The sequence below is a fragment of the Myodes glareolus genome, chromosome 24 (assembly GCF_982192425.1).
Source record: "Myodes glareolus chromosome 24, mMyoGla1.1, whole genome shotgun sequence".
NCBI classification, from domain to species: domain Eukaryota; kingdom Metazoa; phylum Chordata; class Mammalia; order Rodentia; family Cricetidae; genus Myodes; species Myodes glareolus.
The window spans coordinates 42351170-42371909 of NC_142049.1; the positions used below are offsets into that span (position 1 = coordinate 42351170).

The window sequence follows — 20740 nt, forward strand, 5'->3', positions numbered from 1 at the left end:
ACAACCATATGTAACTCCAGCTCCAGGTGGCACACCGGGTGCCAGTCGCACAAGTGGTGCACAGACATACTCGCAGGCAAAACACCCATAGACACAGATTTTTTTTATTTTTATTTTTTGATTTACAAAAGATACCACTCAGGGCTTCCTGACATGGCATACATGCAAAACATTTTTCCTATTCCTATTTCCCTGTAGGCTTAAATAAATCAATGGGTAAAGAAAACACTTGCCCCTCAAGTGTGAGAACTGGAGTTTGGATTCTCAGCACCCAAGGCAATGCCAGGGAGCGAGGCCAATTCCCAACTGTTGAGAGAGAGAGAGAGGCTTCAAATGAGAGGCACTGCCTCAGTACAGAAGGTCCAGAGTCCCTGAAGGGGACTCTGCAGAAGAAGAACCTCGTCTGAACTCTCCCAGAGCATGGGTCTGGGGAAGGTGCATGACTGTACGTGGTTGGGAAGTAGACCGTCTGTGTTGACGGTTCCCCTGTTTCTATGGAAGCATCCTCGCCATTCTTTAGCCAAAGAACTGGTTACCTGGGATCTGTACTGAAATATAAAAGAGACAGGGCTGCCCAGATGGCTCAGCAGGTGGTGATGCTGCCGAGCCTGCCGCCTAAATTCACTTCTCAGGACCCACATGGTAGAACAAGAGAGCTGATTCCTTCAAGTTATCCTCTGACCTCCACATGCACACCTCGGCGCCTACACACACATACACACACACACACACACACACACACACACACACCACACATACACAGAGAGAGAGAGAGAGAGATGATAATAATAATAATCATAATAATAATAATAATCATAATCATAATAAAGTGTAATTTTAAAAAATCAGGGAGTAGCTGGAGAGATGGCTTGGTGCTTAAAAGCACTTGCTGCCCTTACAGAGGACCTGAGTAGTTCGGTTTCCTTGTCTGGCAACTCACAAATGCATGTACCACCAGGTCTAGGGGAGAGAAGGCAAGAAGAAGGGAGAAAAGATATGAAAATTCCATCTTCAGGAGGCAGTTGAAAATCTGTCTTTGAAAGCCTTAAAATGCAGAGCAAAGGACCACAGAAGCCACTAAGGAGCCAGGGGAAGCTCTTGTTTACATAAACAACAATTTGTGTTAAAAAAAAATCGTTCATTTGGTAAACAAAACTTTCTTAAACAAGCAAACAAAAAAGCCCCAACAACAACAACAAAACTCACAGGGTCTCATGTATTCCAGGATTGCCTTGAGTTTAGTTTGTCTGGAATAGTATTGAACTTCTTTTTTTGTTTGGTTGATTTTGGAGTAGGGTTTCCTGGTGTGATCGCTCTGGCTGTCCCAGAACTCATTTTGTAGACCAAGACCAAGCCTTGAACTCCTTGTACCTCCAGCTCCTGAGTTCTCGTATTATAGGTCTGTGCCACCAGGTCCTGTTTAAACAACACTCGGGATCAAAGCAGGGCTTTGTGCAAGCACTCAGCCAACTGTATGGCCTCTGTGGCCTACAAATCTACCTTGATAGAAACATATTAGCCTCAGAAGAGCATCTGTGTGCAACAAACAGCCGTCTAAGGCGAATGCAGTGTGATACTCAATAAACTGAAGTTTCGATGTTTAAACCTGGATTTCCTAACAAGATGTACCTAAGTCAAATATTTCTGTGTAAATTCACATTATTTCAGGGTCAGAGCAGTGGCTGCTGTTGCAAATGATCTGGGTTTGTGGTCTCAGCACTGACATAGTGGCTCACAGTTACCCTGTAACTCTGGTTCCAAAGGATTTGGCACCCTCTTCTGGCCTCTCTGGGTACCAAGCGCACAGGTGGCGCATATATGCGTGTGTGTGTGTGTGTGTGTGTGTGTGTGTGTGTGTGTGTGTATGTGTGTGTGTGTGTGTGTGTCTGTGTGTGTGTCTGTGTGTGTGTGTGTTTGTGTATGCAGGCTAAAGACTCAAGCACATAAAATAAAAACAAATTTAAAAAACCTTTTTACAAAAATATAATATCTACTTGCCGATTGGTACCTTGTTAACTTAGACTTAGCTGTTCAAATTTACACAGTTCTATTTGCAAACTTGAATTGTTAAATCTCCTTGGACCTTTAAAAATACGTTTATGGCTTGAATCCACCTGGTTCCCCTAAGCACTTCAAATTTTCTAGCAAGGCGGTTGACACCGGAATAAAGCTCAGTCTTTCTAAGCTTTTAACTCTTGGTAGCAAATAGATTATGTAAAGTAGGATATTATTGTCAACATTTTGATCTTTTCTTATGTTTACATTATGTGTATGGGTATATTGCCTGAGTGTATGCAAGTACACCATGTGTGTTTAGTGCCCAGGGAGGCCAGATTCCCCAGATCTGTCCTTACAGACAATTGCGAGCTACCATATTGGTGCTGGGAGCTGAATCCTGATCCTCTGTAAGAACAGCCAGTGTTCTTAACTGTTGAGCCATCTCTCCAGCCCCTCAATTCTTTTTGTAACCTTATTCTAGTTTTTAAATCTTTCATTTAATCTCACATCCTTTCAAACTATGAAGGTGAGGCTGAAGGAATTTTTCCAGAGAATCTTGGGTTTGATTTCCAGTGCCCACATGGTGGCTCACAACTGTCTGCAATCACAGTTCCACGGGGATCCAACCCTCTCTTCTGCCCTTTGTGCGCACCAAAGGTGAACAGACATACAAGTGAAACACTGATGAATAAATAAATAAGATATATATATATATTGGTTTTTCAAGAAAGGATTTTTCTGTGTATCTCTGGCTGTCCTGGAACTCACTTTGTAGACTAGGCTGACCTCGAACTCACAGAGACTCACCTGTCTCTTCCTCCTGAATGCTGGGATTGAAGGTGTGTGCCACTACTACCTGGATATAAATAATATTTTTAAAAGATTTATTTATTTTTATGTATACAGTTTTCTGCCTGAATGTGTCCCTGCAAGACAAAAGAGGGCACCAGATCTCATTATAGACGGTTGTGAGCCTCCGTGTGGTTGCTGGGAATTGAACTCAAGACATTCGGAAGAGCAGCCAGGGCTCTTAACCTGAGCCCTCCCTCCAACCCCATAGTAATCATTTCTTAAAGCTGTGAATCACAAGGCTGTTTCGGAATGCACTCAGATGTGTGCTGCGTATTCTCTCAAGGGCATCCGTGAGTAGAGGCTAGACCAGTGCTCACTGGGCTTTCTAAACTTCCTGCAGTGACACGGTGGTGGCTTGCTGTCCCTTTGAAGCTTTAAAAATCACATTCCCCCCAACTCCTGTCATCTCCAGTGGGCTCTTATTGGATGGCTTTTCCTTTGTCTGATTTGAGGCTAGAACCCAGGTGTGGTCAAATCCCACTGAAGAATGGCCGTTCTGTTCCCAAGTGGATCCCTCTGTGTCATTGGCCCCCAGGGTTGCTTGCTCAAGTCCCATCTTTCCGTTTTGCAGTGAATACACAACTTTTTATTTTTGTTTCGTTTTGTTTTTCTAGACAGGATTTCTGTGTAACCCTGGCTATTCTGGAACACAGTGTGTAGAACAGGCTGGCCTCAGACTCCAGAGATTCACCTACCTGTCTCTGGATTAAAGGCAATGCTCCACCACCATCCAGCTACAGCTTCTCGATTTCTTTCAAGTCCTAACCTTAATCCCTTCTCATAACCTGTTTCCATGTTTGCTGCCTGATTCGAGTTCATCGACTCCGCCTCCCAGTCCAGGTTCCAATGTCCTGACTTCCCGACCGCTTGACTGCATCCACTGACTTCCTGCCTGCCTCGTTGACATCTCGCTTCCCACATTCCTCACGTCTGACTCTCAGCTACACATCTGGAGCCACTCACAAATTACAGTTCCCTGATAGCTGGTTAGCGCGCAAGTTCACCAAATAACAAGCCTGAGCTAACTAGCATTGCGCCGGAGCAGAGCACTTGGCCTGCACATTTCCCCGGATGTTTCTGGCTCCAGATCTGACTGGTGCACCAGCCGCACCAAAGAATCATCCACCCCCCCCATGCACAGCGCCCATGGGGCCTTACCTCTACCGCTCTATCCCATCTACTTTGCACGTCAGCTTTACGGTTCTCCTGCATTCTTTGCAGCCTTCCAGGGTGACTTTTGAATGCTAGATGGGAGAGCTGAGTGGCTGGCCCCAAAGCAGGCTTTCCCAGCAGCCCTTGCAGCCCCTGGTCAGCAGAGCTCGGCATTTAGGGGCAGATGCCTTCCAAGCTAGGCTAGTGGAGTGAACTACAGCTTCTTTTTTTTATTATTTTTTTTAATGATTTATTTAACTTTATTTTATGTGCATTGGTGTGAAGGTGTCAGATCTTGTGGAACTGCATTTTCAGACAGTTGTAAGCTGTCATATGGGTGCTGGGAATTGAACCCTGGTCCCCTGGAAGAGTAGTCAGTGCTCTTAACTGCTGAACCATCTCTCCAGCCCCAACGACAGCTTCTTTTGAGGGGTGTGTGTGTGTGTGTGTGTGTGTGTGTGTAGGGAAGACTCTCTTGGCTTTTAAAATTTTTAGCTCCCAATACTTGGAAGGCTTCCTGACAACCTTCTTCAAGGATTTTTAGAAGTAGTCACCTTAACAGGCCACATGGGCAGTAATCTGATAAAGTCACCGCCTGAGTCATCAGTCCTGTCCTTCCTGCCTTGTGTGACCTTGAGTTCGTGACCTCCTGGGAAAATGGACCATGTCACGTGTGGTGTGCTTAGGGGATGTCGTGGGAAGCTGTTGTCACAGTCGAGAGTCAGTGTTGTCCCACTGGAGTCAGAATGACTGGATCCTGACCCTCTCTAGCTGACCGTGTACATGGCATCCCACCCGTCCAAGACTCAGTTTCTCTAGCTGTGCAAGAGAGAAGCAATTCCGCTGTCGCCAGCTCAGCTAGAACAGTGCCACACTAACACTGGCAGTTTACTTGACAAAACCCACCCACGGTTTCAATTTAGCAAGTACTTATTGAACCCTGGCTATATACCCGTCGTCCCACAAACAGCGAAGAGAAATATATCATATTGGGGTAATAGAATGGGATGGCCTTTCTGAAGTGATGACCTAAAAAGATGAGGAGGCGGGGACAGCCAAGGAAAGGCTTGTGAAGGAGAACAGTCCTGGCTTAGAAATGGCAGAAGTCCACGTGCATTAGGCTGCAAGATAGGATTGGAGAAGGACATCAGGTACACCTGGGGTGGGGGGCGCAGGGAGGAGTGACAGCCAGAGACCTTAAGGAAAGGAGACACCCAAGGCACCACAGACTGTGGGGTGACATGCTGCACAGAGCTGCACATGGATGGATGTGTTTTGAAAAGGGCAGGGGTAAGGTCTGGTGCTTGGTTAAATGTGGTGGAGCTGGGAGGCGGGAGACAATGACGGGGAACCAAGGATGGAGGATGGTTGCCAGGAAGGGGTTGGCCTCTCCCGCTTAGAAGCTTGGAAAGGGGCGAGTCTCTGTATGTACCTGGGATATTATGAAGACAGAGCTGCTAATAGGATGGGCTGGTCTCTGGGGATGCTTTGCACTCCCCATCCTCAGGCGTTTGTTCTGGAGAGGTATCCGGGGGAACCACACAGCAGCTTTCCAGCTCTGCTCCCTTTCTTCCTCCCCCTGTCAATCTTGCCCTGCCCGCCTCCCTCTTCCCTCCCTGGGGAGGAGGTTCAGCAGGCTTCCTAGAGTGAAGGGAAAGATGGAAGGGCATCACCAAGGTCTGTAGCCTCTGCTCATGAATCCACCCACTCCGGTGAAGTGGCACCAGACCGTTCACTCAGGTTTCCTTGTAGCCGAGTCTCATCTGAGCAGGAGCCCCCTGGGAGACGCTAGGTCACAGGCTGGGCCTTTTTCTAGACCAAGCTTCTCTCGAAGGTGGCTGAGGATATTTTTGTCTTGCCAGCTGGGATGACAGCAGCTCCGTCAGCAGCGGCATCAGTGACACCATAGACAATCTCAGCACCGATGACATCAATACCAGCTCGTCCATCAGTTCCTATGCCAACACGCCGGCCTCCTCCCGGAGAAACCTGGATGTACAGGTAAGAACAGTTCTTCCCATCTTCCCAGCATTCTTCAGTGTCCCTACTAGCCCGGCTTGTGATCAGAATGCCCTGGCTATCGAGAGAAGGTCCAATCGCTGACATTGGTCTCTGACTCCTCTCGGTAGGAAAAATGGACCAGGTAGTAGGCAATACAGCTGGGCAGAGCAGCCTTGTGCTCGCTAATAAACAAGCAAGGAACAAACAGAGAACTACATAAGCCTGAGGACCTTAGTTCAATACCCAGAACCACATTTAAAAAAAAATCAACAAACCTGGATGTGGTGGTGGACATCCGAACTCCCAGTGCCACAAAGGCAGGTGGATCCCTGGGGCTCACTGACCAGCCAACCTGGCCTGTAGAGCAAGCTCCCCAGTTATGAGAGACCTGTCTCAAAACAAATGGCAGGCAACACTTGAGGAATGGGCGCTAACGGTGTCCTCTGGCTTCCACATGTGTGTTCACACATGTTCACACACACACACCCATGCACCTTGCTTGAATACACAGCATATGTACACACACCTAATTGAAGATCTTAAGCAAAGGGCTGTTGGTTCCCATGGTGTGGATCCTAGTGGATCCAAGGTGTCTCTCTTTCTCATGAGCCATTGCTGTCTGTGAGCTCAGGTCTGATCTGTAGGGAGTAGAATGGCACACTGGGAAGTCAATATGTCCCAGCCCGAGGCTGGAAACTGTCTATCTGTGGCGTCTGTGGGTCACAGCCCTTGCTTGCGTGTTGCTTGTTGCTCTGCCTACACTAATTACTCATATTATTATAAGTGACATTCGTCTTTTTTTTTTTTTTTTTTGAGATGGGTTCTCCTGATTGTTGATCCCCACTGTACATCCTGAGTGCTGGGATAACAGGTGTGCCCCACATTTTGCTTTATGCAACACTGGGGTTCTGAACCTAAGGCTGTGAGAATGCTAGAGACCGTTCTACCCGAATCTTAATCTTCCTCCTTTCCTTTCCTTCCTTCCTTTCTTTCTTTCTTTCTTTCTTTCTTTCTTTCTTTCTTTCTTTCTCTCTCTCTCTCTCTCTCTCTCTCTCTCTCTCTCTCTCTTTCTTTCTTTCTTTCTTTCTTCTTCTCCTCGTCCTCCTCCTCCTCCTCCTCCTCTTCTTCTTCTTCTTTTGGGTTTTTTTGAGACAGGATTTCTCTGCCTAACAGTCCCAGCTGGCCTCAAACTCTGCCTCTGCCTCTCGAGTACTGGGATTAAATGTGTGAGCCACCACTGCCTGGCTCGTTCTTTTTGTTGTTGTTGTTTAGGTTTTTGTTCGTTTGTTTTTGAGAGAGTTTTAAGATGACCTAGCTCCTGAAGGTGAGAAGCTGTTTCTCTGACACAGGTCCCCTGTGAGCAGTGTGTAACAGCAGCCACCAGCCAGCTGCACTAACCTAGGATTTGACATTTCAAACACAGCTCAGGTCTGCGGGCTCATTTTGGCCCTCGCTGTGTTCCTTAGTGGCTGGCCTTCACTCTGTCAGGCTGCTTGACTGCAGGCCAAGTGTGGGGTCGTCCTCGTGGTTTCTTACCGGCACTAGGCCAGCTATGGCAATTCTGGCGTGGGTTAATCCTTTGGGGGCTGATGTCTTGGGTGAACTACTGAGAAAGGCTGGGACTTCTACACCCTAGCCACCAGCATGGCCTTCCCCTCTCTCCCCTCCTGCCCTCCCACAGCCTCTTGCTCCTCAGCTGCATCTTGCTTTGTACAGGTAGGGGCCTTGTTGGAAGCCTCTGTTTCACAGGTGTCTCTCTTTTGTGGGTGGGGCTGAAGAAAAGCTGTATATTGGCAGTGTGGAGATGAAAGGCAGCTGCAGACTACCTGGGAAACTATTTTAGGCATTGCTTTCGGGCTCACCTGTTACCGCTGGCATTCTTATTTCAGGCAGAAATTGCAGTAGGCGCATGTCTGTATGTTATTTGTTACCCAGACAACAAGAAGGAGCACCAAGATTTTGGGGTCAATACTTTGTATCCTGACCTGAGTGGTCATCATGTGACTGCTGATTTTTCTGGAATTTTTCAAGTTGTGCCCTTAAGATTCTGTACTTTATCATATAAGCATCACACTTACAAGGGTCTAGAGAGACAGCTCAGTTGCTAAAAGCATGTGTGGCTCTTGCAGAGGACCTGAGTTCAGTTCCTAGCACCGTGGTGGGTGGCTCATACTGCCTGTAAGTCTAACTGCAGGGGATCTCACCCTTTCTTCTAGACTCTGTAGGCACAGGGACTTGTATGCTCACGCACACACTAAAACTTTTTTTAAAAAAAACATTTTATTTATTATTATGTATACAGTATTCTGCCTGCATGTCTGCCTGCAGGCTAGAAGAGGGCACCAGATCTCATTACAGATGGTTATGAGCCACCATATGGTTGCTGGGAATTGAACTCAGGACCTCTGGGAGAGCAGCCAGTGCTCTTAACCGCTGAGCCACCCCTCCAGCCCCACACACTAAAACTTTAAGAAATAGTACTGCATCTGCAGGATACACAGACTGCTTTCCTGACCCACACGAAACCCTGGCTGGGATCCCCAGCACCCCATAAATAGGGTGTAGTGACCTGTGGTTGTTAGCTCAGCACTTAGGAGATGGAGGCAGGATCAGCAACATCAACCTTGGCTCTATAGTGCGGTAGTGAGTGTTGGGTCAGCCTCGGCTATGTGACGTATGAAACATTGTCTCAAAATTACATACACACACACACACACACACACACACACTCCCAGCATGTGCAGTACACCTAAATAAATAATTGTATTTTAAAAACAAACTAAGCCATACCCTCTGAGAATGACCACCGACTGGTGATCAGACCCAAATTAGCGACACTCAGCCTGCCTAGGTCCCTGCTGGATGCTAAATATCAGTATCATTTTTCCTTTTTTTTCCTGACACTCGCTCTGTATTCAAGATATCAGCAGCCACCGAACTTCCAGACTGCCCTTAGACACAGAGGGGAGGAGTGAGGAGGTCCGTCATCTAGGGTAGGCAGGCTAGAGGAAGCACTGAGACAACAGGAAATCCGTGTGGTACCCCCGCAGGGGTTGGGGGAGCTCTGGGTGATCAGGGGGATCTGGGACACCGAATTGGAAAGCCCTCCTATTATCTACCTCCTCCTCACAGGCAGAAATTAGTCTGCAGACCCACTGACACCAAATAAGACGTCTTTCTCACACATCCATTTGAACTTGGTACAGGCAAACGCCTTGCCTCGTTAACAGCACTTTGCTTTCTGGCAGACGTCACGGGGTGTCGTTTCAAGGTTCCTACCCAGATGTCTTAGTCAAGATCAAAAGTAATGTTAAGGGATAATGGGGATTCGCCATTCATTGGGTCTGTTATTTGCCCTCTTACAAATCTACCCACATTAAAAATATTAAAATGAGAGTTGAAGAGGGTCTGGGTCGCAGAAATCCTGGCTACGGCATTGGCTGCCGATATTGCCTATTGTCATGGTGCTTTTAAATGGACTTTTTGGTGACATCCCCTTTGTTCCTGTCCAGGGAGCATCTCAAAATATTTGACTTCACATTCTGGCAGCCTTGCGGCCTCCTCCCCCACAGGCTGTCAGGAATGCTAAGGGCCATTACCCCTCTTTGAGGGAATCTAAGAGAAAGATGCGCCTGCACCCTCCCACTCCGTGGTACGCTCATTGGGGGTCTTGTCACATAATGCTTTACCCTAGGATAGTGGTCTGCACAGCCCGCCAGGCAGGACACATGAGGCAAGAGAGGGATGGTGTCCCCACAATATACACAGCCTGCCTGGTCTCACATCTGAGAAGGGAATTTCTTTCCTCGGAAGCACAAGGAGCTACCAGTGTGCTGATGGAAGGAGGAGACAGACGGAAAGGTGAAACTTCCCTGAGGGGACTGTTTCCCCCAGACACTGAGGAGCAATGAAGGTACCTCACAGGCCTTCATGGTCTGCTTATGGGCACCCCTAGCCCTTGTGGGTAAGACACAAAGTCCTCTGAGTGAGACCTGAGCCCCGCTGCGTGACCACCTCTAGGAGAGCCGGTGAGTCCAAGTGCCAACTGTGGCGTCAGAGAACATTGAAGTCAAGGGCTCCGGGGTTGAGTTTTTAACCCTGTGACATCCTGGGATGGCCCAGTAAGACTGACTCCCGAGCCTCTGCCTTCTCATTCACAAAATAATGGCCCTGGTCTGTCAGCAGCTTGCCAGCTCTGAGCATGCTTCTCCCAGAGTCTGAGCTGGTGAGCTTCTCGGAGGCCCCTCCTTTCCCTCTGTACTTGCCTGCCTTTCTCTGTCTCCGTTTTGCCTCTGAGATGCTAATTCAAAGGGCAGCGTGCTGTGATGGATTTGGACTTGTAGTTTCAGAGCAATCTGCCTTCCGTTTTGCAGCATCTTATTCTGCAGGCCCTTTGCTGGTACAGGGGGTTTTAGCTAACATCCCTATGCCTGCCGTACGTTCATCCACACATTCAGTCTTTGGCCGCTTAGAGTCTTGCGTGATTTGTGGAAGGCACAATTGCAGGTGCTGGGGGTGGTGAGTTGCCTTTGCCAAAATTTTTTTTTCATTTTCAAATTTTATGAAAATGAAAAAATAAAATGCCCCAAATTTTATTGTTGTTGTTTTGTTGTTTTTGTTTTTAAACAAAATTCGCAGAGGGTAAAAACCATAATTCTCGGTCAGCTTGTTTGCTTGTTTAACTCCAAAGGCAGCAGAATTAGGACAAATGTGGCCAGGGTTGCTGTCCTGTATGTCCTAGCATCCTCTGGACACCAGGCTATCGGGATGGCAGGTTCAGCATAGCTGGAGAAAGGCACCTGCCCACCTCCCTGGGAGCTACTGATATTCTGACTTTGGGCTAGTTACTTCTCTTCAAACCTGCTTCTTTCATAGAAGGTGTTTGCAACAGGAACTGCAGCTCAGCCTCAGGATGAACTGAAAGGGTCTGAGGGTCCTAGTGTCTGGGGACACAAGTGACAGGTGATGTCGCTGTGATTCTTCATATTATGGGGGCTCCAGCTTAAAGCCCCCTCGTCATCTAGGCCTGCAGGGGATTCAGTATCTACTTGCTCAGGCAGCTAAAACCCTGTTTTAGGTCTGTAACTCATGGAGGGGGTAAATGCTAAAGACACAGCAGGGTGCTGAGGTTCTCAGAGTTGGAGAGTTTGGTGAGGAGTAGCTCTGTTTATGAAATTCTTTTTTTTTAAAGATTTATTTATTTATTTCTTATGTATGCAACATTCTGCCTCCATGTATGCCTGCAGGCCAGAAGAGGGTGCCAGATCTCATTACAGATGGTTGTGAGCCACCATGTGGTGCTGGGAATTGAACTCAGGACCTCTGGAAGAGCAGCCAGTGCTCTTAACCACTAAGCCATCTCTCCAACCCCTGTTTGTGAAATTCTTCCATGCTTCGCTCTTAAGTTCACCGCTAGCGCTCTCTCTCTCTCTCTCTCTCTCTCTCTCTCTCTCTCTCTCTCTCTCTCTCTCTCTAAGGTTCTCTGTTCAGTCCCATCTGTTTGACACCCATTGTAATAGTCTCCGAGGTGGGAAGGAACCCAAGCCCTCACACAGGGTGATGATCACAGCAGCCAGTGCTGGAACTCAGGCCCCCTGGGCTCCAAAGCCAGTATCCTTCCCCTTTTGGGCCAGGCTTCCCCCTCTGGAAACACTGCCCTCCTCTCTGAGGTCCCAACTGGCTTATCTACCCTTTTCCCATTTACCTGTTGATGATCAAGGAGACATCCAAAAGCTTCAAAAGGCAGTAGGACCACCAGTGTGCTGACCTACTGACCCTCCTTTTATAAGCTCTGGGAACAGAGAAACAGCTTTCTTCCATTTTGACTTCCAAGAGATACCACCGCTGGTTAGACATGGCTCAGAGGATTTGCTAAGGATGTGTGACTGCAAACCTGTCAAGATGTCCCAGATAAACCCTCAGCTGTAGAAAGGAGGTTGGAAGAGTTCACACCCTGCATCAAGTTGGGGGGGTGTGATAGTTGGAGGACTGTTCTACCAGAGATGAGAAGGCCAAACCATGGGCCCAGGCTGGAGACATGTGTAGTCTCCTGATGAGACTGGAGTCTGTCCTAGGGTTTGGCACAGGGGCCGGGCTAAGGCTGCTCTCAGCCTGAGCCTGAGACAACCAGACTGCCTGTAAAAGGAGAATCTGCTAGGTGTGGGTATTTTTAGTAGGTGCCCCAGGCTTGCAAAAGGTTGCATCTCTGTGGGCTTATAGTCAAGGACTGCATGGTACTACAGGGGTTAAATTATGAGCTTGGCTATTGGAGAAGTAGAATTCCCACAATGGCTTCTTCATTGTGCGAACTTGGGTGAGTCTCTTTCCCACTCAGAGCCTCAGTATTCTGTTATTTTCTTATGAGGTTTTGCTGAGAAATATATCAGATTGTATTCTCTTTCTTTCTTTTTCTGTCTGTCTGTCTGTCTGTCTCTGACCGTCTGTCTCTCACCAGGGTCTCATGGAGCCCAGGTTGGCCTCAAACTTCCTAGTCAAGAATGACTTAGAATTTCTAATCTTGCAGTCTCCATATCCAGAATGCTGAGATTACAGCGTACTACCCAACTGGGTTTCTGTGGTATTAGGGATTGGGAAAACCGGGCATCATCCTTGCTAGGATTACACAGCCCAAATGTGTGTAATTTCTTTTTTTTTTTCTTTTTTTTCTTTTTTTTTACCACAATGAGAAATGCCACTGTGGCTTTCTTTTTTTTTAAATATTTATTTATTTATTATGTATACAATATTCTGTCTGCATGTATGCCTGCAGGCCAGCAGAGGACGCCAGACCCCATTGCAGATGGTTGTGAGCCATCATGTGGTTGCTGGGAATTGAACTCAGGACCTTTGGAAGAGCAGGCAATGCTCTTAACCTCTGAGCCATCTCTCCAGCCCTGTAATTTCTAAATAATTAGAAAATGTATGTTTATTGTAGCCAGACATGGTGGTACACATTTATAATTCTCACACTGGGAGGCAGAGGCAGGTGGATTTCTTTGAGTTTGAGGTCAGCCTATTCTTGATGGAGATGCATAGTGAGACTCTGCCTCAAAAAACAAAAACAAAAAACATCATTCTTTCTGTATGTACATATTCCATGACAAGTGCGTGGATTTCAGAGGACAACTTTGCGGAGTCGTTGTCTCCCACCTTTGTGTGGGTTCCAGGAGTTGAACTCCGGCCACTGGTACCTTTACTTTCCAGCCATCTCGCAGGCCCCCGAGATGTTTTAAAGGCGTAACAGCTTGTGCCTGGAGCACTGCACTATACAGTAAGCTTCAGGGTTTAGTGTCGCTGTTATTGGCTGCACTGTGGTGTAACTGTGGGAAAGAGGCCTACAGACATCGAGAAACGCACAATATAGCCATCAAGTCTGTGAAAGGTGCTACAGCCTCAGGCTGGCTTAGACCATATCATTCCCTTTGTGTCAGGATGTGCTCAGATGTGAGCTCCGGGAGGAAGAGGCTATATATATATATATATATATATATATATATATATATATTCAAATATATATATATATATTCAAATATATTTGAATATATATATATATATAGGCTTTGAATATTTTTTGAAGTAGTCCCAGGACAGATAGCTTCCCTAGCTCCTGGTGGCCATCACACCTCACAGTCGCACATTTATGTCTGTGTATTCCATCGCTACTTCAAGATGACCATCAACTCCACAAAGGATGGGGACTGATCTTACAGGTTCAAAGACACTAAGCATGTGGCCAACTAAGCATTAGGGTTCATTTTAGTTCAGTGAGTGCCCGAAGGACGTAGAAGGAGGAAACTGGACTGAGGTCACTGAGTTGGTGATCACCTTTGAAGTTGAGATGATGGTAATCTTGCGATGCCTCCTGACTAGCTTTGACCAACCCGTGCCAGGGTTGTTCCGTCAGGCGTGTCGTGGCTTGAAGTGTGTAGTAGCTGTGCACTCATCTGTTCCCAAACCTTGGTTGAACTTACGCTCTGCACAAAGATGCGGGACCTCCCCTCTGCCTCATGTGGCTGACTATGAAGCTGTCCCTTCCCCTGATCCACCTCTGGTACCTGGTATGTGGTCGAGGCTCCGTGTGGGTTTTAGGAAGGACCAAGCACTTGAAAGCAACTGTGGGAGGCTGTCGTGGGTGGGTGGCAGTCACAGGGGCATCGGGAGAGAAGAGGCTGAACAGGGGCTTCCAATCTACAGAGCTTTCGTCCAGTCAGCCCTCAGGCTAGGTCTCGCCCAGGTCACATTCATTTCCTACCTCGCCTGCATGGTCCCCCTAGGCAGCTCATATAGGGGGACTTCTTTTTCAAACCGGTCAGCTGAAAGCACTGGTGACTTCCGCTTCCCATACCCTCCCCCAGCCCCAAGCCCCAGGAGCCCCCAAGCTCCCTTTGTGTCCTTCAGCCCTGCTGCTCATTAACGGCACCTTCCTATCTCTTCCTCGGCTTCATGGCCAGCGGGTCAGGCTCTTCCAAAAAAGTTGCCTAATTATCTCACTTGTCCGAGGACTGCCTCATCGTGGGGAGCAAGAGCTCAGAAACAAAGCCGGGCTGGGGTAGGCACTATTGCTATTGCCAGTCGAGTGCTTCCCGGATCAGATTGGTGGAGTTCACAGGCTTGGGGTGTTAGATTGTCTGCCCAGCTAGATGCAAAGATCTCCCTGATGGAGGAATGGCAGGAAGATGCGGAGCAAAAGGAAAGGGGACATGCTGGTGCTGGTGGAGATTCAGAGTCAGGGCTGGAGGGGACTATCCGCAAGTGGCAGGGTTGGGGGACCCTTTCCCATCACCTCCCCTCTGCTCTGCCTGTCTCCTCTTGGGGCCCTTGGCCTGCTCTGCCCCCAGCCCCTTTAGTGTCTCTTCCTGCTCTGCCTGTTGTTCCTTGAAAAGAAAAAGAAAGAAAGTAGAAGATGCTGCCACTGTCCCATAGAGTAAGCAGATAGTCCTTATCTAGTCCCTGGACTGGCGTGGCCTGCATGGTGAGCTCTGATTCAGTGTCTGTCCACAGACTGACGCTGAGAAGCACTCCCAGGTGGAGAGGAATTCCCTGTGGTCTGGTGACGACATCAAGAAGTCAGATGGAGGCTCAGACAGCGGAGTAAAGATGGAGCCGGGCTCCAAGTGGAGGCGGAACCCTTCAGACATGTCCGATGAGTCAGACAAAAGTGTGTCTGGCAAGAAGAACCCCGTCATCTCGCAGACAGGCTCATGGCGGCGAGGCATGACAGCAGAAGTGGGCATCACCATGCCAAGGACAAAGCCATCAGCTCCGGCTGGCTCCCTGAAGACCCCGGGGACTGGTGAGTGAGAGGCCAAGATCATGGTGGCTTTGCTGGGGGTATTACATTACAAGTGACTTCCTTGGGTTCATTCCTGTTCATTCACAGCCATCCTTACTGGTGTGTGTGAATGGTTGTGAGCATGTGTGTGTGGTGTGCATGTGCACAGATAATGTGGGAGTGCCAGTATATGTGAATATTCACAAGGATATCAGGATAACCTCAGGTATGTTCTTCAACACCATCATCTGTTTTATTTTTTAAATCTTTTCTCTTATTCTATCTATCTGTCTATCTGTCTGTCTGTCTGTCTGTCTGTTTTTGTTTGTTTGTTTGTTTTTGATCCACTGTCTAGCTCTGGCTGTCCTGTTACTCACTCCGTATACATGAGGCTAGCCTTGAACTCACAAAGATCCTCCTGCCTCTCCCTCCCAAATGCTGGGATTAAAGGTGTGTACTACTATGCCCAGCTCCACCTTTTTTTTTTTATTTTTTATTTTTGTGAACTATAATCTCTCATGGGCCTGGAGATCACCAAATAGGCTAGCCTAGCTGGTGAGCAAGCCCTAGGCATCCTCCAGTCTCCACCTTCCCAGCACTTGGATTGTAAGTATATCCCACCACAACTGCCTTTTTTAAGGTTGGTTCTGGGGTTCTACCTCAGACCCTCATGCCTAAAAGTCTGTGCAGACTGAGCCAGCTCTCTTAGCCCCACAACAGCTTCCTTGAAGGTGTACATGCCTCGTTCTCTCTGAGGAGGAGTGTGTCTGTGAGTCCGACCAAGGTTCCATGTGGGTGGTTTCCCCCTGTGTATCATCTGGCTCGGTATTTGACTCCACCCCTCATCAGCCGTCCGTCCCCTGGAAATGTCAGGGTCGGTGTGATGGACATGAGGCAAGAGGGCAATGTATGATGGAGTCTCTTGTGCCTGTGGATGTCCCGACAGCTTCCAGGTTTGGCTCTATTCTGAGTGAAATCAGTGACGCTTCCTAAAAGGCCCTCCGTGACAGCAGCAGATGAGGTTCTCATTGTGCCACGCTCTCTCTTCTGCCTTCCCCAGGGTGCTGCTCTCCTTTCTTTAGAAGGGCCTGCATCCTAAGCACACTAGCCCACAGAGTCGCCATCTTGGTCTGACCTCACTGGTTTCTCCCTTAGGAAAAACAGACGATGCCAAGGTGTCTGAGAAGGGAAGGCTTTCGCCCAAAGCCTCCCAGGTCAAGCGCTCCCCGTCGGATGCTGGCCGTAGCAGTGGGGATGAATCCAAAAAAGCCCTCCCCAGCACCTCTAGGACGCCCACTGCCAATGCCAACAGCTTTGGGTTCAAGAAACAGAGCGGCTCGGCGGCTGGGCTGGCCATGATCACAGCCAGTGGGGCCACCATCACTAGCAGGTCCGCCACGCTAGGTAAAATCCCCAAGTCATCTGCTCTGGTTGGTCGGTCCATGGGTCGGAAGACGAGCATGGATGGAGCTCCACATCAGGACGATGGGTATCTGTCTCTCAGCTCTCGAACGAACTTACAGTACCGGAGCTTGCCCAGGCCCAGCAAGTCCAACAGCCGGAACGGGGCAGGGAATAGGTGTAGCACCAGCAGCATCGACTCTAACATGAGCAGCAAGTCAGCAGGCCTGCCAGTGCCCAAGCTGAGGGAGCCCTCCAAAACATCCCTGGGCAGTTCACTGCCAGGACTCATCAACCAGACAGACAAGGAGAAAGGCATCTCTTCCGACAACGAGAGTGTGGCTTCCTGTAACTCCGTGAAAGTGAACCCGGCTACGCAGCCGGTGTGCAGCTCAACTCAGGCCACTCTCCAGCCAGGGACCAAGTATTCAGATGTGGCCTCTCCCACACTCCGCAGGTAAGCAAGGAGAAGTGAGTGGAGCCAAAGAGGGCCAGAGTACACAGTTTGGCACCCTGGGCTAACAAACTCCACCTTTGATGTAAAGCAATCTTCCGTTCTCGGTAAGGCTGCATTTGAGGCCAGCTCCCAGCTGCAGGTCTGCCGTCTGTGTGTTAGTTTTCCCATGCCCGAATGGGAGACAGAAAGTTGTAGAATCGTGCTTCCTGAGTTCAGTCCGATGCATTTCCGAGCCCTGCCTCAGTGTCCTCATTTGTTCGTTGGGGCTGATGGTATCCTCCTCAGCGTTCCTACTAAAGTTCATCTTTGGGGCTCTGCCTGACTGTGGAAGGCACCCAGGGAAAGTTAGTGGCAGTAAGGGCGAGTTCCTGGCACACTTTCAGAGCCAGAGTTTAGCTCACAGGATGGAGGCATGTTGTTTTCTTATCTCAATACCATCCTGTTCTTTTACAAAACAAGGACAACATTTGAAACATTAGCCTTTTAAAATATTGTTACATATGTAAGTGTATAGCATAAGTGTGTGTTTATATACGCGTGGGCATGTGCACATGTGTGCGCACACACATGGAGGCCTGAAGTTGAAGTTGGTCTCTGAGTGCTGTTGACTTTAATTGCCGAGGCAGAGTTTCTTGCTGAGCTCATAGCTGAGCCAGTCTGGGGATTGGTTGCAGGGAATACCATGCACCTGTCCCTCCATCATGTGAATTCTGGGCATCAAAACTCTGGTCCTCCTGCCTGGGTGTAAGGAGTTTATCCAGTGAACCCTATCTTTAGCCCCACTTTGCCTTCTCTATAAACCTCTAGAAGCAGAATCATTTCTAACAGAGAAAGTGACTTCCTAGCACCTTTGAAAGAAATGTCTTCCCCACGTCTCTGCACTTGGCGGACATTCTTACTGTAGCAAGCAGGTCCTTTAACAACTGCCCTTAAAGACTCACGGGGCCCTTTTCTTTTTTGTTTTGCATTTTGAGACAGGGCCTTTCTACCTAGTCCTGAGTGTCCTTGAATTCACTCTGTAGACCAGGCTGGCTTCAAACTCAGAGATCCACCTGCCTCTGCCTCCCAAGTTCTGAGGTTCAAGGCATGCGCCACCACTGGCCCACTCTGAATGGTGGTAGTGTAGCTCTCACATTGCCTTCTGGGCTGTGACAAGCCCCAAGATGGAAGGTTGAGGGGAATAAATATAGAAGTCAGGCCCACAGTCCATATTAGAGGACAAGCAGGATGTCTGAAGACTCCAGCAGAAGCATTCTGCACGAAGGCGGAAGGAATCCGTGTGCTGTGCCCTGTCTAGACTTGATTATTAGGATTCCAGTGACCATTAATTATTTTTAGGGGTAACGTCCCGAGGGCTGTTCTTTGCAGCTTTAACAACGCCAGCACATAAATGAGAGATCTCTCTGCCATCTGCCTTAGCAGAAGAACATAACATGGCCTTAGAGATTTGTTCTCTGCGGCTACAGTGGCATTTTACTAGACCCTCGAGCTAGCGAGCGTACAGGAGTCTTTAAAAGCACATGGGCTTTTCACGCACACCCATGCTCGGGTAATCACGCTTTCCCTACATTGCCCCGGTGGTCTAGCTGTGCATTTATTTGTGTGACAAGGAGAAGGTCACAGTGGAGTAAGGTGGATAACTCCCTCAAGCATCCGTACAGCTGGCCAAGTGAATTCGTCTATGGGGCAGGAAGCCAGGCAAAGATGGTTTCTAACAATGAAACGCGGCCATCAACTCAGTCGCCCGTTAGCAGGGAGGTCCCATGCCTAAGGGTCTGTAAGCATCCTGATGCCCAGATTCCAGAGTAGGATAACACGTGCCCTGATTCTGCCGTCAGATATCGTAGTGAGGGTAATACATCTGCTCCTGCCGTAGAGACCTGGGATGGGAGAGACTGTTTCCGTGATCACTGCAGGCTGCAGGGCCAAAGGCAGTTTGCCTGTCACAGCACGGGTGTTCTTGGCAGTCTTCAGGGCTACTTAGCCCCTTCCCGACTTTGCGAGGGTGGGATAAGGCCCTTGCATTCTAGAATGTGGTCCACCCTATCTATGACTTGAGCTGGTTTCACCCGAGAGCTCTCTGCCCATGGAGGAGAAGGCCTCTGTGGCTTCTCTGTACTGATGACAGATTTGAGGAAATGAGCAGAAGGTGGCATGGCATTTCTGTGTGTCTGTTGGAGACATGATTTGTTTCTGGCATGTCTGGTCCGATTTCTTGTGGACCTAGCATGTTTTTGTGTATGGTGTTGGCTCGCACATATTCTTTGACATTCTGTTACTGATACTTCCCCTGGGCTCCTTCCAGGTATAGAACTCCTGGCCTTGATTCTTTGTGTTACGCTGAGGGATCAAAGAAACCAAGCCTTTGTGTCACAGAAAGAAGAAACTCTTTTCTTTCTAGAAGATTCCTGGGTTGGAGCAACCTTCTAGCTATTCTATTTAGAGAACACAAAGGGAAGCAAAATGAGGGAGGGGTGTGGCTAGGCCTAGGCCTGTGGAAAGCATTCCCAGCACCTGGGCTTAGAGATGCGTCCTGGCTGCAGCCTAGAGCTAGAGAGAGGACCCTCCAGCCCCACTTAACTGCCAGCCTTTCTCTAGGGAGGCCTCAGTGTGACTGCCGGAGAAACCACTGCCCTTTCTAAGGGTCTCACGACCTCTGCTGCCCCAGGCTTCCCCAGTAGCTCTGCACACCTTGGTCCCAGGTATTTGTCCCACACAACCCTTTGTCTCTCCGCAGACTCTTTGGTGGGAAGCCTACCAAGCAAGTGCCCATCGCCACAGCCGAAACCATGAAAAGCGCAGTGGTCATCTCCAACCCTCACGCTACTATGACCCAGCAAGGTAACCTAGAGTCCCCCTCAGGCAGTGGTGTCCTGAGCAGTGGAAGCAGCAGTCCTCTCTACAGTAAGAACGTGGACCTCAACCAGTCTCCTCTAGCCTCCAGCCCCAGCTCAGCCCACTCGGGCCCTTCCAACAGCCTCACTTGGGGTACCAGCTCGTCGGCAGTGAGCAAGGACGGCCTGGGCTTCCAGTCTGTCAGCAGCCTGCATACCAGCTGCGAGTCCATTGACATATCCCTCGGCAGCGGCGGGGGATTGAGTCACAACTCTTCCCCTGGTCCAGTCACCTCCGCTAAGGAAGATTCCCTGCTGCCTTTTGTCCGCACCAGCAGTGTGAAGACCACACTGTCGGAAAGGTTGGTGCTCTGCCCTCAGGAGGATGTCCTTCCCCAGATACAGACTGAAGGTTGGGGTCCAAAGGCCTTTGGTTGGGAGGTTTTGTTCTTCTTTTCTTTTTTTCTTTCTTTTTGGCTTCTGGTTTTTCTGTCTTGGAATTCTATCTCTAGACTAGGCCGGCCTTGAACTCAGAAACCTGCCTGCCTCTGCCTCCAGAGTGCTGGGACTAAACATGTGTGCTGCCACGCCATGCCCGGCTTGATTTTGTTCTTTCTAATCCGTGCTCCTTGCTGGTCGAAGCCAGTTTAGGGTGGAGTCGGTCTTGACTGCTTCCTGCCATCTCGGTTTTGCTTTCGGATGTTCTTGGTGCTCAGAGCTACTAGATGGGGATAGGTCTATACTGCTGTCTGCCGTGACCTGCTTTAGAATGGG

The 20740-nt window shown here is 48.9% G+C and overlaps 1 protein-coding gene across 6 annotated transcripts in view; it reads left to right on the plus strand.

Annotated features, from left to right (window-relative positions):
- Positions 1 to 20740, plus strand: part of Nav2 (neuron navigator 2) — a 356673-nt gene that overhangs the window by 277364 nt on the left and 58569 nt on the right. For all 6 annotated transcript variants that reach the window (XR_015736368.1, XM_087901386.1, XM_087901385.1 and 3 more), the window contains 4 exons: positions 5865 to 6003; positions 15004 to 15295; positions 16430 to 17132; positions 19870 to 20328. Coding sequence is in view for 5 of the 6 variants with exons in the window: in XM_087901386.1 (XP_087757512.1) it covers positions 5865 to 6003; positions 15004 to 15295; positions 16430 to 17132; positions 19870 to 20328 (1593 nt within the window). In the remaining variant the exon portion in view is untranslated. The remainder of the gene's footprint in view (positions 1 to 5864; positions 6004 to 15003; positions 15296 to 16429; positions 17133 to 19869; positions 20329 to 20740) is intronic.